At 30.2% G+C, this 13,231-nt stretch overlaps 3 protein-coding genes across 5 annotated transcripts; all 3 read right to left on the minus strand.

Moving 5' to 3' along the window:
- Positions 1-884: 884 nt before the first annotated feature.
- On the minus strand, positions 885-2,244 carry LOC108852656 (uncharacterized). The gene is made up of 2 exons (XM_018626153.2): positions 1,551-2,244; positions 885-1,426 (listed from the first exon to the last, which is right to left on the minus strand). The coding sequence occupies exons 1-2, from the start codon at positions 1,562-1,564 to the stop codon at positions 907-909; spliced, it is 534 nt and encodes a 177-aa protein (XP_018481655.1). The 5' UTR covers positions 1,565-2,244; the 3' UTR covers positions 885-906.
- A 354-nt stretch (positions 2,245-2,598) lies between these two features.
- Positions 2,599-5,047, minus strand: LOC108851718 (vacuolar protein sorting-associated protein 2 homolog 2). Of its 2 annotated transcripts, none has more exons than XM_018625177.2 (10): positions 4,866-5,047; positions 4,557-4,601; positions 4,051-4,085; positions 3,922-3,972; positions 3,732-3,836; positions 3,575-3,646; positions 3,406-3,477; positions 3,179-3,295; positions 3,004-3,086; positions 2,599-2,900 (listed from the first exon to the last, which is right to left on the minus strand). In XM_018625177.2, exons 1-10 carry the CDS (start codon positions 4,924-4,926, stop codon positions 2,840-2,842), a joined length of 702 nt encoding a protein of 233 aa, XP_018480679.1. In that variant the 5' UTR covers positions 4,927-5,047; the 3' UTR covers positions 2,599-2,839. The 2 variants fall into 2 exon arrangements, with proteins under 2 accessions (XP_018480679.1, XP_056865733.1); XM_057009753.1 differs by lacking the exon at positions 4,866-5,047 and adding an exon at positions 4,686-4,818.
- A 3,000-nt stretch (positions 5,048-8,047) lies between these two features.
- LOC108852100 (cytochrome P450 71B11) lies at positions 8,048-10,195 on the minus strand. Of its 2 annotated transcripts, XM_018625597.2 has the most exons (4): positions 10,079-10,181; positions 9,865-9,962; positions 8,862-9,745; positions 8,048-8,784 (listed from the first exon to the last, which is right to left on the minus strand). In XM_018625597.2, exons 3-4 carry the CDS (start codon positions 9,735-9,737, stop codon positions 8,170-8,172), a joined length of 1,491 nt encoding a protein of 496 aa, XP_018481099.1. In that variant the 5' UTR covers positions 9,738-9,745; positions 9,865-9,962; positions 10,079-10,181; the 3' UTR covers positions 8,048-8,169. The 2 variants fall into 2 exon arrangements, with proteins under 2 accessions (XP_018481099.1, XP_018481098.1); XM_018625596.2 differs by lacking the exon at positions 9,865-9,962 and having other exon boundaries at positions 10,079-10,195.
- Positions 10,196-13,231: the final 3,036 nt, after the last annotated feature.

The following is a 13,231-nucleotide window of genomic DNA, read 5'->3' on the forward strand; positions in this document are numbered from 1 at the left end:
TAATAAAAAACTTAAAACTGCCCTATAATGAAAATAACTCATGTTCTTAATAATAAACTTAAAACTGTATTGTGGTGTAATTGTTTCTTTATTGAACAGGGTTTATTGAACATTGTTACCCTTTATTTGTTTTTTTGGTCGGCACCCTCTATTTGTTATAAAAGGCTTGATTTATTAAACATAAATCTTTTTATGTATTATGATTCACAAATTTGAAAACTAATCATTCATCACTAATGTCGGTGCGTAAGATTTTTATATTGTAACAACTATAACAAATATATAATATCTATAACACATAGTCGTCAAAAAAACATATATAACATATGATCTTATAAATTACTTGTGCAGATCTACACCTAGTTATTTTCTTATTTCTTTCACATAACAATCATTTATCTTACATTTCCTCTTTCATTTCATCTCAAAACTTTCAATTTATTTTCTTTTGGAAGTCATATTTTCATTGAACTTCCTCACATTTGATGGTTTTATTGTTATTAACGATTGAATACCTCTCATTCAATTTATGTTAGAAGAGAAGATAAACATTAATTTTCAATAGATCAATTTAATCATTCTCTTGATTTTCTATTTTTATATCTGTTTTACAAATGAGACTTTTTCAGAAAACTACTCCGTTAAGTGAAGTCTCCTGATTAATGCATTACATCAATTTTGTAATTGACCACTATGTGAGTTTCTCCTAGAAGATTTCTTTTGAAATATGCTAATTTTTCCTTTTAAACAAAATAATCAATACACTTTAAGCGAAGTCTCCAAAAAATTGGTCTTGTTTTTTTTTCATTTGATCAAAGTTAGATAGGAATTTAAATTTCTCATAGGAGATAGTTGTGAAAAAAATCAAGTGAAATTTCCCCACATATCAATAAAGTCTCTGAGATGTCAAAAGAAATTTGCTACATTCTTCGCACAATGAGTCAAGACCTTTGAATCATGTGCTCTACCAGGTACTCCGACATATGCATATATGAACTTCATATCGAAGTTACATATAGCAAGAACATTCATTGTAACTCCTTTTCTACCATTATAGGCTTCTGCATTCTGACTTGGAGGACAAACCGGGACATGTGTTCCATCAAGTGCTCCGACACAATCTTTGAAATGAGGCCAATACTGACGATCATTCCTCACAACAGGATTTACTCTTTCAAACTCGCCTTCTTGTGGTCTTAGTGTATCTGCTGCAAACTTGAGAAGAGCACTCAAGACATCATCAAGCTTCCTTTGTACCGTATCCAATGATCTTTGATACTTTGAAGCAATAACCCGCTTAGTCTTATCTTGATCAACAACCTCAAGAAACATTGCAACAGATTCCTCAAGGTAGACATTGTGAGACTCTTTCAATCCGTATTGCTCAGTTAGCTGTCTCTCTAACCAAAGTGCACAAGCTGTCTCTCTAACCAAAGTGTATAAATTAAAAGAAACAGGAGAGTCATCATTAACACACAGCAGCATAAAACACAATGATCCAATGTAATTTGAATCTGACAACAATGAAAAAACAAGCTCAAGACTTTAACCTGTACGGCGTCATCTGTGGAGGAGACGAGGGAGCTCGAGAGGCGTCGTCTGTGGAGGAGAAGAGAAATCTCGATATGGGTTTGGTCGAAGCTCAAAGAGAGGTGATGACCTTGAGAGTGATGACCTTGAGAGAGTGCGTAAGATGGTCGTCGAGAGCTTGAGAGGGTCTGGGCGTCGTAGAGAGAGTGAGAGCCTGAGGGGTCTGAACTTGAGAGGAACGTCGAGAGAGAGGCTGAGACGAGATAGATCTACGGAGAGCGATGGAGAAGCTGAGACAAGAGAGATCGACGGAGAGAGATGGAGAGAGGCTGAGAAAAGAGAGCTATGGCGAGACTGTGAGAAGAGCTGCAATGGAGAGGCTGAGACGACAGAGAGGCTGAGAGCTATGGCGAGACTGTGAGAAGAGCTGCAATGGAGAGGCTGAGACGACAGAGAGAGATGGAGAGAGCTGCGTCAAAATGGAGCGTCAAACAGCGTCAATAGAGATTTAGGGTTAGGTTTTTTGTAAATAATCAAATATAATAAGGGTAAAAGTGTAAAAACATATCTCAGACGCTGAATTTTTTACGCCGGCGCAGGTTTTTTCGGCGATCGACGCACGAACGCGGCGTTTAGACGCGGCGTCAGACGCAGCTACTTGCGTCAACTAAACGAATAAGAGTTGACCGCACGAACAGACGCTGACGCCGACGCCGGGACCTGCGGCGACCAAACGAACAGCACTTATATCAATTTTCCAACGGACGGAAATGTTAAAACATTTAATTAAAATATAAATCAGTTAACAAACTTCTAGAGAAGTCCACAAAGCCTGTTTAATTTTTATTTTGAGATTTTTGGTCAAATTCTTGCTTTTGAAAGAATATTTCAGAAAAAAGTTTGTTCATCATGAGACTTCTTTTGAAATCTACTCGTATAAAATCAAATATGATCAATTGCTTAGTTACGAGGATCATGAGTTTATGTCATTTTAGAGATTTCATGTGACATATATAAAAATTTCATATGAAGTTTCTTCACAACATACTTCTCAAGAAGTTAACTATGAAAATTTTAAATTTCTACGAATACATATACACAAAGTCAAAGAAAGCGTTTTTTCTACAGAGATTTTTTTATTCAAAAGAAAGCGTTTGTAATTCAACTTCTTTCTAAAACCGTTTGGTTTAACAAAATCTTTTCAAAGGATGAGTTTCAGCAGATTTATACAAAGATTACAAGCAAAAATAAAGGAAGCTGTATTTTTTCTTCTTCTTACATCATATGCATTTCCTTGATAAGATGCGTCTCAGATTCGTCTCAGTGAAGCCAGCCTCCTCTCAAGCTCATCCACTTCACTTGTTTCAGAGCTACAAGTTTAAATATACACACACACAAGATATGTATTCTTAAATTTCTTCAAAAGAGTTTACAATGACCAAACATGAGCTCACTCTCGGACATCGACATTACCTGTCGTTGTTAGTAGTCGCTGCAGTGGTAGCAGGTGGAGCTGCAGTTTTTGTAGCGATCCGACCTTTTGGAGCTGAAGATAACTGTTCAAAACAAATGAAACAGAGACGCATTTTTTTTTTTTTTGGACTAAACCCAAGAAAACAAAAAGAAGAGGAGGAAAAAGAAACCAAACCTGAGATGCAACTCCAACACCAATCTCATCAAGAACCTGGTTAGTGAGATCTTCTGTTTCTTCTTCAGCCTCATCTTTGTCAAGTGTTTCATCAATTGCCTCTGACATCATCTCTATCTGCAATATACAACATTATAAACAAATCAATCATAACACAAAAGCCAAGTCCTCTAAATAACATGTGATGGCTAACTTAAGCTCTTCAGATTAAGAGAAGTATTGTTTACCGTCATGTCTAGCTGTGCAGACTGTTTCTGGAAATCCTTAATCACTTTGGCTTGTTTCGTTGGTGCCATTTGCTGAAAGTTACAAGGTAGGAATGAAGTTGTGCTTTTTTCTATGTACAATAATAATATATCATCATCAGCTTAACCAATGGAAACAAACTAAAGTTACCTTGTTCATGGCAACCATAGCTTTAGTTGCACCCTTCATACCAGAAGAAATGGAAGTGCTGGCATACAGAGCCTAACCAAATAGAACAGTGATATTTAGTACACTAGCACTGTCGAACTTAGCTTAGCTGATGTCAAATGTAGAGGAGGAAGTAAACCTGTGTGTGAGTCGTCACACCCCTAATTTGAGCCCGGCTTCCCTGTAAGTTTGTAATCTGTTGCCTCAATCGAACTAGTTGACGTGCCAAAATCTTTGTAGCCGCCTAACAATGTTAAATGAAAAAGGAATAAGTCACTATTATAAAAAAAAATTTGAGATTAGGAGGACATATGGAAGTTGGTTCTTGCCTCGTTTCCAGTTTTAGCTGTTTTCTTGATTTCTGCAACTAGTCTCTTCTCCTGATTTGTGATCATTTAATAAAACCGTAAGGAAACTTATATGAACAAAGGATGTTATCACAGTAATATGTTATCTACCTCCAGCTGAAGAGATGAGATCTCTCTCTCGATACCTGCAACACCATTGGAATATATATTTTTTAAAAAAATTGGCCTCAAAAACTGAATTAAAAGCTTAGTTTAATATGCCTGTTGGTTTATTTAGAAACACATTACAGAGAGGTTAAGAAAGAGTTGAAAGACTTAGCACCACAACTTCAGTATCAAGGGCTCAATGACTAATCAGAACTTATCCTATATAGTTCAAACAACCAATGAACCAAGAATTTAAGCTAGGATTAAGAAGAAAAAAACCAATACAATCAGGTTCTTTTACTAGCAGGAGTGAAGTTATCTTTGATCATATCTTCCGGATTTTTTTTTTTGGAAACCCACCGCAAATCTTAGCTAAAGAACAGATGAAACCTACGGAATTGACTCGGATATAATTGCAATTTTCTTTTTTGGGTTTTATTGGCAATTAAACACACTAATCTAGCTTAAAACAGAAATTTGCATCCTCCAAAAGAAAGCAGGATACTTACCTCGTGTAGCCACAGCCATTTCTCTTTTGCTGGTTCGAAGCGCATCTGCAGAATTAGAAACCAAACTTACTAGTTTCCCTTTTTTTTTTTGGAGTTTGCACAACAAATCTAATTTAAGGAATCATATACCCTTTTATGTAAAACAAGAGCCGAGCAAAATACCCACTTTTATGCCAGGTCAAATTTGTTCGTCAACAGGAAATAATACCATTCGTCTCAATTTAGCAGATGCAGATGAAATTTTCCAGAAGAAAAAAACAAATTCAGATAGACAATGGAGTAATGTTTTAATCTCTTTTTTTCTTTTACCTTTGGGAGTAGTCTTCTTCTTGAAAATGTTCATGGCGGTTAACTTCCTGAAAATGTTCATAAGTGTTGGAACTTGGAAGAAAAAAAACAATTCCTCCTTCTCCTCGTGTTTATGAGAAAGGGGCAAAAAGCTGTTATTTTTCTTCCTCTTCTCTCTCTCTATTTCTATATTCTGTGTATAGACGAGCGTGATCAGCTTGGCTTAATACAATAATGAAACGGTACTTTGGAAGTAGCCGTTACAGAGTCCAGATCTTCTTAATATTCCCTTCTTTATCCGCCGTTATTTTTATTTATTCGGAATACTTTTTGAGATATATATTTATTTGATATAATTGTAAAACATAGAATCATTTGTTTAAAAGTGATACCAATTATAAAACAAAATAGGATAAGATCTGCGCAAAGCGCAGGATGAAGTTGTTATTTTTATTATGTTTTGGAGGATGAAACAATTATTTTGTTTCATTTGGATTAGGGGTGTTCAATTCGGATATCGGGTTGGTTTCGGTTCAGTTCGTTTTTTTCCGGTATTTTGGTTAGTAAAATATAACTACTATTCTAAATCTATATTTACTTCGGTTCGATTTGATTTATATACCGTCGGTTTTCAGTTTATTCGGTTTTATACCAAAAAATAATTATTTAGTTTGAGATCATATTATATATTATACGAATTTTAGAGTCATGTTGTCAAAAAGTCATTTATTAAAAAATATTATATATTTAAATAAAAGAATAAAAAACAAAAAATGCTTCTATCATTTACTAAAATAATCAAATCTAAAATTAAAATCAAAACTCTAAATTTTGAAAATAAAAATAAAAAACAAAATAGAAGCATGAAATAAAAGCTTTTCTATTCTTCTATATTTAGTGTTCATCAAATTAATATGTCTTCGATTGAACACAACTCTGTTTGTTTAAAGATAAAAAAAGTTGTAAAGAATTTCAACTAATTGTTGTCCATCAAATTTATAATCTTTATTTCAATTTAGTTATTGTTAAAATAAAGCAAAAAGATCAAAAAAGAAAGACTAAGAAAATAAGAAGCATCAGTTGCAGTAAATTGTTACTTAATTATAATTTAAGTGATCAGGTGATTTACAAATTATATTTATAGTTCAACTCATATAAAAAATAGATATTCATGCGTCGTTATAAATATTGAACAACTCTAATTTGGATATTAGTTGGTTCAGTATTCTTCGGTTTTAGCATATTGAACAGCTCTAATTTGGATATTAGTTGGTTTTGGACTGTTTTTTTATCATGTCTTAATATCGTATCGTAGAATTAGATTTTAAATTCATATTTTTGGAACCTTACATGTGAATTTTATATTAAAAACAAAAACATAAAATACATAATTTGAACACATTTATGTAGAGTGTGAAAAAATTTATGAGAGTGTGAATTATCATTCTCAAATCATTGTGAGACTGCCACATGTTCATTATAGTGTGAACACATGTTTTAGAATGCTTCTTCTTTAATATATATATAGGGGATATGTTGGGATGAACATTTGTAATTGTAATTGCGGACCGAAATCTATTTTGAATTTATGATGAGCATGATCGATTTGGGCTTAAATTTTTATCACCATTTTTATATCTATAAAAACTGTAATGTGGTCGATAAGTCATTTTTATTGCAAAAACATGTTCTATAATTTTTTAATATTTAACTTTCACATTATTGAGAACCATTTTAATGATTTTAGAACCATCATCTTATTATTTCCAAAATTTAATTATTTTTACTTTAGTCTTCCACATAGTTTTGAAAGGTTTCAACTGAATGACTAAAATTGATGCAACCAATTTTGTTGCTTTAAATTGTTAGTATATATATATAATTTAAATATTTATTAAATAAAAATTCATATTAATATAATTTTATGATTATTTATATCTTATTATAACAAAAAAAATTAAGTTATTGATCACAAAATTTTCAAAGTGAGATCTTCAAATTTTTAAAAATTTATAAACTTTTGAAAAATTCAAAATATAACATATATAAGAAAAAAAATCTAAATGTTTTTTATTATATAGTTATTGTGATTGTTTAATATATTTTAATAATATAAATAAAAAAACTAAGATACAAAAAGTTTTATCAAATATTCATTATTCATAATAATTAATTTTCATATATATGTTAATCATATTAGGTAATTTCATAGGTTTTATTTAAGAAAAGTGCGAGATTGTTTTTTTTTGTATATTATTTATCAATTCGATAGTGTGTAATAAAAAGTGTAATATAAGTTAAGATTGACCAACCTATTTTCTAAGAATAGTATATTTTATATAGTTATTTATTAAATGAAACTCCATAATCATATGGTTCAATGATCATTCATATCGTTTTATAACAAAATATTTAAATCATTGATAACAAAATTTCAATGTGAAAAATTTAATAAGTTTATAATTTATAAATGTTCTTGAATATTCATTGAAATTTTTGAAATTAAAATATTTATGTAATCTTATATGGTATATAGTTTAATCTATATAAATATATATATTTGTTTTATTATTAAATGATACTTTTTTACTCATATGGTTTTAAAATTATGTGTATCTTTTTATAATAAAATTGTTAAACCATTGATCATTAATTTTTAACATAATAATTTAAATAGTTTTAGTCATTTATTGTCATTTTTTAAAATTCAGAATATAACATATACGAAAAAATTTAAATTTAAATTTTATAGCTAATTCGATTGTTTAATTTATTTTAATAATATAAAATTAAATAAAAAATGATGGAGGAGATATAAATTGTTACCAATTCTTTATTATTAGAAACATTAATTATCATATATATATTAGTCATTTATGGTAATTCCGTAGGTTTTATTTAAGCAAAGAAAAGAAAATAGTAATACTATTTAGCGGAACAATCATAAATGCTTATATCGTAAGTATCATATTATATCATCATATCATATAGTTTGACCAACGAATGTATTTAACGACATATAAAAATCGAATGTGGACCTACTTATTTTTCAATTGAATGTAATTGACTACCTAATTGAGTGACACCTAAGCATTATATCTTTTTAATTATTACAAAATTGAGGTTACAATTTTTCAAATGTTTCTCAATATATAGGGGATATATCGCTTTATAAAAATGATGTCAAATAATTTAATAAACATGTCAATTTTTACAAGTGGATTTTACAAACAATTATTATTGATATTGATAAGATTTTCGAAAACACTTCCAAATATTACATCTTAGATTATGGAAAAAAAGAAATATATATATATATATATAGTCAAGTCCAATGGGTAATGACCGGGATAAGCTCAAGTGGAACTTTCTTAGGACAGACAAGTCCATAAGATTCTTCAAGATCAACATCTTTTGGATTCATTCCTTCGGGGAGCTTCCAATCGAAACGGTAAAGAAGATTGATAAGAGTCAAGTGAACCAAAGACATACCCATACCCATACCAGGGCACATTCTCCGTCCACTACCAAACGGCAACAACTCAAAGCTTAGACCTCTATAATCGATCTCATTGTCCATAAACCTCTCAGGGATAAATTCTTCTGGATCTTTCCAAACGCTTGGATTCCTATGAATAGCCCAAATGTTGACATGTATCCATGTTTTCTTCGGAATGTCATAACCTGCGATCTTTATATCCTTTAAAGTCTCCCTTGGAACCAGAAGTGGCACAAGTGGATTTATCCTGAATGTTTCTTTAATCACCATTTTAAGATACTCCAATTTCTCTATATTTTCTTCTCTGATATCATTTTTGTTTTTGATCACTTCCCTCACCTCGGCTTGCACTTTTTTCATAACTCTTGGGTTTGCAATCAAATGTGTCATCACCCATGTTGCAGTTTGGGCAGAAGTGTCTATTCCAGCAGCAAGAATGTTCTGTAATAACAAAACAAAAGACAATAAGAAATTAAATAATGGGGCTATTTCACTTATAGAATTTTTTCACTACTTACCAGAAGAATCCCTTTGGTGTGGTTTCTGGTAAGTTGAAACTCTCCAAGTCCAATCTCTCCCCTTTCCATTTTGAGGAGCAAGTGAATGATATCATCTTTAATACTCTCATCGTCTAAATGATGCTCTATAGCTTGATCAAAAAACGTATCCATTGCTTTAAAAACCTTCTCACATTTGTTATGCAACCCTGTGAGTCTATCAATTAATCCACCAACAATGGCCAAGCAATCCGCTGCTGCAAAACTCCCCATAACCTCCATGATTCCTTGAATAAGTTCTTCATAAGTACTCTCGAGCTTACTCCCTTCAAGACTTATCCCAAATCCAAGTCTACAAATCACACTTGCTGACAGTTTCAACAACTTGAGGTTAATATTAACCTGTTTCTCCAATGAGGCAGATTGTATGATGAAATCGACCAAGGAGGCAACTTCTTGTTCTCTGATATGTCCAAATGACTTGACCCTTTTTGCGGTGTAGAGTTCCGTAACTGTCATCTTCCGCAGTTCCCTCCAATATTTACTGTAGGGAGAAAAGCCGAGATCGTTGCGATTGTATGAAAGCCTTGCAGCGTAAGTCAAATAAGGTCGTGAACAACAATCGACGTCAAACGTTTTCAAGACATCTTTCACTATTTCTGGAGTTGAAGCCACAACGGTAGTCACGTTTCCAAACTTGAGGGACATTAGAGGTCCATATTTTTCAGACAATTTGAACATGGAGCGGTGAGGTTTTGATCCCAACTGGTGCAAATTGCCAATTATAGGAAGTCTTGGTGGTCCAGGAGGTAGATTTTTCTTTGTCATTCTCGTCTTCTTTGCGACGAGTATAGATGCAAAGAAGACAATTACAGCAATGGTAAACCACAAATTCATTTTGCTTCCTAGAAAATAAAGGATATATATATTACTTGATGTTAGTTAAAAATATATCTCAATATATTTAATAAATCTTAACAGAAATATAAGCAGCATAAGCCAAAAACATGTAAGGTGGAAGGACCGTGCAAACTAAAACTACGAAAGCATCACTCTGCCGTAAGTCATCACAGGAACGCTTATAAATTTCTTTACCCGATCAAGGCAAAAAAGAGATGAACACTACAATATGTCAAGAAAACATATGGATAAGCAAAATACTCAAGTAGAAGAGAGTATGGATTTCTTCTATAATAAAGAAACATCTACATAGATGAGACAGAGCTCGGCAAGATTACCTTAAAATCTTTAACTTTGTGCAGAAGATTAATTTGATTGAGGGAGAGGAAGATATGATGTGTTATTTTTGTTGTACTTTGTGTTGTAAGACTAGCAGGCGATAGTTTCATATTTATAGACAATGTAATCTAAATCTAAATCTAAATCTATACTATTAAAGTAGATGCATGTTTGTGAATCTGTCCCTGAAATTTCTAAGTAATTACAAAAATTGCCTGTATTTTTTAGCATTATTTGCAACCAATCAAAAGTAATTATTTTCTAATTACATTAAAGAGTATTTAATATAATTCAATTTCTTAGCTTTTTGAAAATTTTGTTTCCTAAGTGTTTGCACCATATTTTTCCAAAAAATATTTCACATTATTAATTATTTGAAAGCATTTATTAAATAAACCTCAAAATAAAATCAAGTTGAAATAACAAATGATTAAAAAAAATCATAATACGGGTCTGAATTATCTCAACTCCAAAAAAAAAAAATTCATTTAAAATAAAAACTAAATCACATAAATTAAATTTAATAATATTATAGAAAATGTTTTGAAACGCACAAATAAATTTTTCAATACAAGAGTGTTGAAGATATAAAATATTTTATTTAAATTAAAAAAAAATCACTGTAAAATAAGTTTAACTTCGGTTTAAATAAATAAAATCATATTACGGGTTAGAATTATTTAGAATCTTCTAAACTTAAACATATTTAAAATAACAAAATAAGTCATAGAAGTAAATTTAAGATAAACTTTTTTTGTATTACGGTTCAATTTTTTGTATCCAAATTAGTCATATTACTCAAAAGTAACCAAAAGTAACCAAAAATAAAGGAACCAAAAGTAACCAAAAATACCAATTCTATACAGTTTTTTGGATAAACTTTTATCCAAACTATCATATTTTATCCAAAAATACTCAAAAGTACTAAAAATGACTACTATAGTTAACTTATGATATTAATTTAAAATATTAAAATAATTATAAATATAATTATAACATATATTTTTAGATATATATTCACATTTCGGGTATCTTCGGGTACTCATTTGATTCTCGGTTTGGATAGGGTTCGGATCGGTTCTTCGGATATAGCAATTTAGAATTCATTCGGATATTTACCCCGGGTCTGATCGGGTTCGGAACCCTGATTTTTGGGTTGGTTCTTCGGGTCCGGATATTGTGATCAGGCCTATACTCATTTAAAATGAAACACGATAAAAAAAGATAAAAAGCTTAAGTCTTTTATAAAAAAAACAAATATATGAAAATATGACATTTATTAAATATTTGTCAATTTTAAAAAAAAATAAAGGAAAATAAACCCGCGCTTTAAAAGTGCGGATCAAAATCTAGTATTAATTAAAACTGAAGTACAAATAAGATTTGACCCTGAGTTTTCCTAAATAATTACAGTCCAATGCCACTGATTTAAATACATTAACCCATTACTTAACTAAACTTTCCTATACCATTCTATTAATTAAATTTGACAGCGTAACCAAACCAAGGAAACCAATGATCACCAACTGTTTCATATATTCGCTAGATTTTAGGATTTAAGGCCAGCAAAGATACCGTGATCTTTCTACCTAATTAATGATAAAGCATATTTTCACATATTTGGTTCAAATAGATTAGGTTCAAAAATCCCCCAATATATTGATAGTTTTATAAATCTATGATCTATCTCAATATGAGTTATTTAGTGGGTTTACATATATATTTAAATCCAAAATTTTGTTATGTTTTTTGATACTTTAACATTTTCAAATTATAAACCAAAATAATTAATCCTATTAAAACCTGATTTATTAGTGTACATGACTATTTTGGTATTAAATTTTAACCTATATTTAAAACTAAAGTTTTGAAAGTTAAATACTAATCAAAAAAATTTAAACCTCACCTTTAAACTCCACCCTTTAAATCTAAATTACAAGTATATAGTATTTAGCCGTAAGAGTATAAATGTCATTTTACATTTTTAATTAAAATATTTTAATTATTTTGGCCTTTGTGAGCTATATGTATGTTATATTATATAGGCATGATACTTATTATCCGGCATTCAGATCTGATACGCGATCCGTTCAAGATTCAATCCAAAAGTAGAATATTTGGGGTGTCCGGATCCGCATGCAGATAGTAAAATGTTGGATTCGTCAAAACCGAATTTGGATATCTTAATTTTTAGATCTGGATATCCAGATTCGGATCCGTATTTTTAAAATATATTATATTTTAAAATTTATTAATAATTAGATTTGATATATTTATATTTATATATTAAATTAGTCTTATCATATTATATTTCAATTCTAATAATATTATATGTATAAATATAATCATCAATTTTAAAAAAAATATTTAATTAATGTAATATTTTAGATATTTTATTTCTTAAAATATTTTTATTTTTAAAATTATTTTTACGAATCTGTAACTAGATACTCACGGATGTCATAATGTCTAAATATATATCTATAATCCGAATATCCAAAAGGCACATATTCAAATTAGAATACTAAAATCACCGATCTGTATACCTAAATTTTTTGGATATCCGGATCCGTCCTAGATTAAAAATATATATCACTGATTAAAAGCGATATATATATTTATAAAAAAAACTTAGAACTAACACCCGCTCGGGCGAGCGGGTCAAAATTCTAGTTATGTGTTAATTTGTTGACAAAGAGGTTCGAGGCTAAAGTCCTTAATTCTCTTAGGAGACCCATACCATTTAATATAAGTTTACTTTGGAGAGCGAGAATCTTCCCAACGTAAAACAAAATTGCGGCATTGGTCCCTAGATTATCAGCAACCAAATGGCTTAATCACAAGGTCCACTCAACATTGGTAAAATAGATAAGTTCTGTTTTCTTTATTATAACTTATTATAATTCATAACTAACTAAAGATATTTTAAAATATGACTCACCATATTATCAAATAATACTTTTGTTAAGCTAAACAGATATTTTTAACTTTTAATATTTTAACTTTCATTTTACAAATTAAATTTTAAATGATACTAATTTAAATATTTGTTTTATAACTTTTACTTTCTAAATATAGTTGTATTTGAAAACACAAATGTGTGTTGTTTTATGTGCATATTTACTTAAATTTAATGTTATAATCTGTATAAA

This window comes from Raphanus sativus, chromosome 4 (assembly GCF_000801105.2).
Source record: "Raphanus sativus cultivar WK10039 chromosome 4, ASM80110v3, whole genome shotgun sequence".
Classification (NCBI taxonomy): Eukaryota; Viridiplantae; Streptophyta; class Magnoliopsida; order Brassicales; family Brassicaceae; genus Raphanus; species Raphanus sativus.

What these genes read in the sequence shown, in the direction of transcription:
- LOC108852100 (XM_018625596.2), bottom strand. Translation starts at nt 9,737, where the DNA reads ATGAATTTGTGGTTTACCATTGCTGTAATTGTCTTCTTTGCATCTATA. An exon ending in ACACCAAAGGGATTCTTCTG is followed by an intron (nt 8,785 to 8,861) that starts GTAAGTAGTGAA and finishes TTGTTATTACAG; the next exon opens with AACATTCTTGCTGCTGGAAT.
- LOC108851718 (XM_018625177.2), bottom strand. Translation starts at nt 4,926, where the DNA reads ATGAACATTTTCAGGAAGTTAACCGCCATGAACATTTTCAAGAAGAAG. An exon ending in TCTCATCTCTTCAGCTGGAG is followed by an intron (nt 3,973 to 4,050) that starts GTAGATAACATA and finishes ATCACAAATCAG; the next exon opens with GAGAAGAGACTAGTTGCAGA. An exon ending in CTGCACAGCTAGACATGACG is followed by an intron (nt 3,296 to 3,405) that starts GTAAACAATACT and finishes TGTATATTGCAG; the next exon opens with ATAGAGATGATGTCAGAGGC.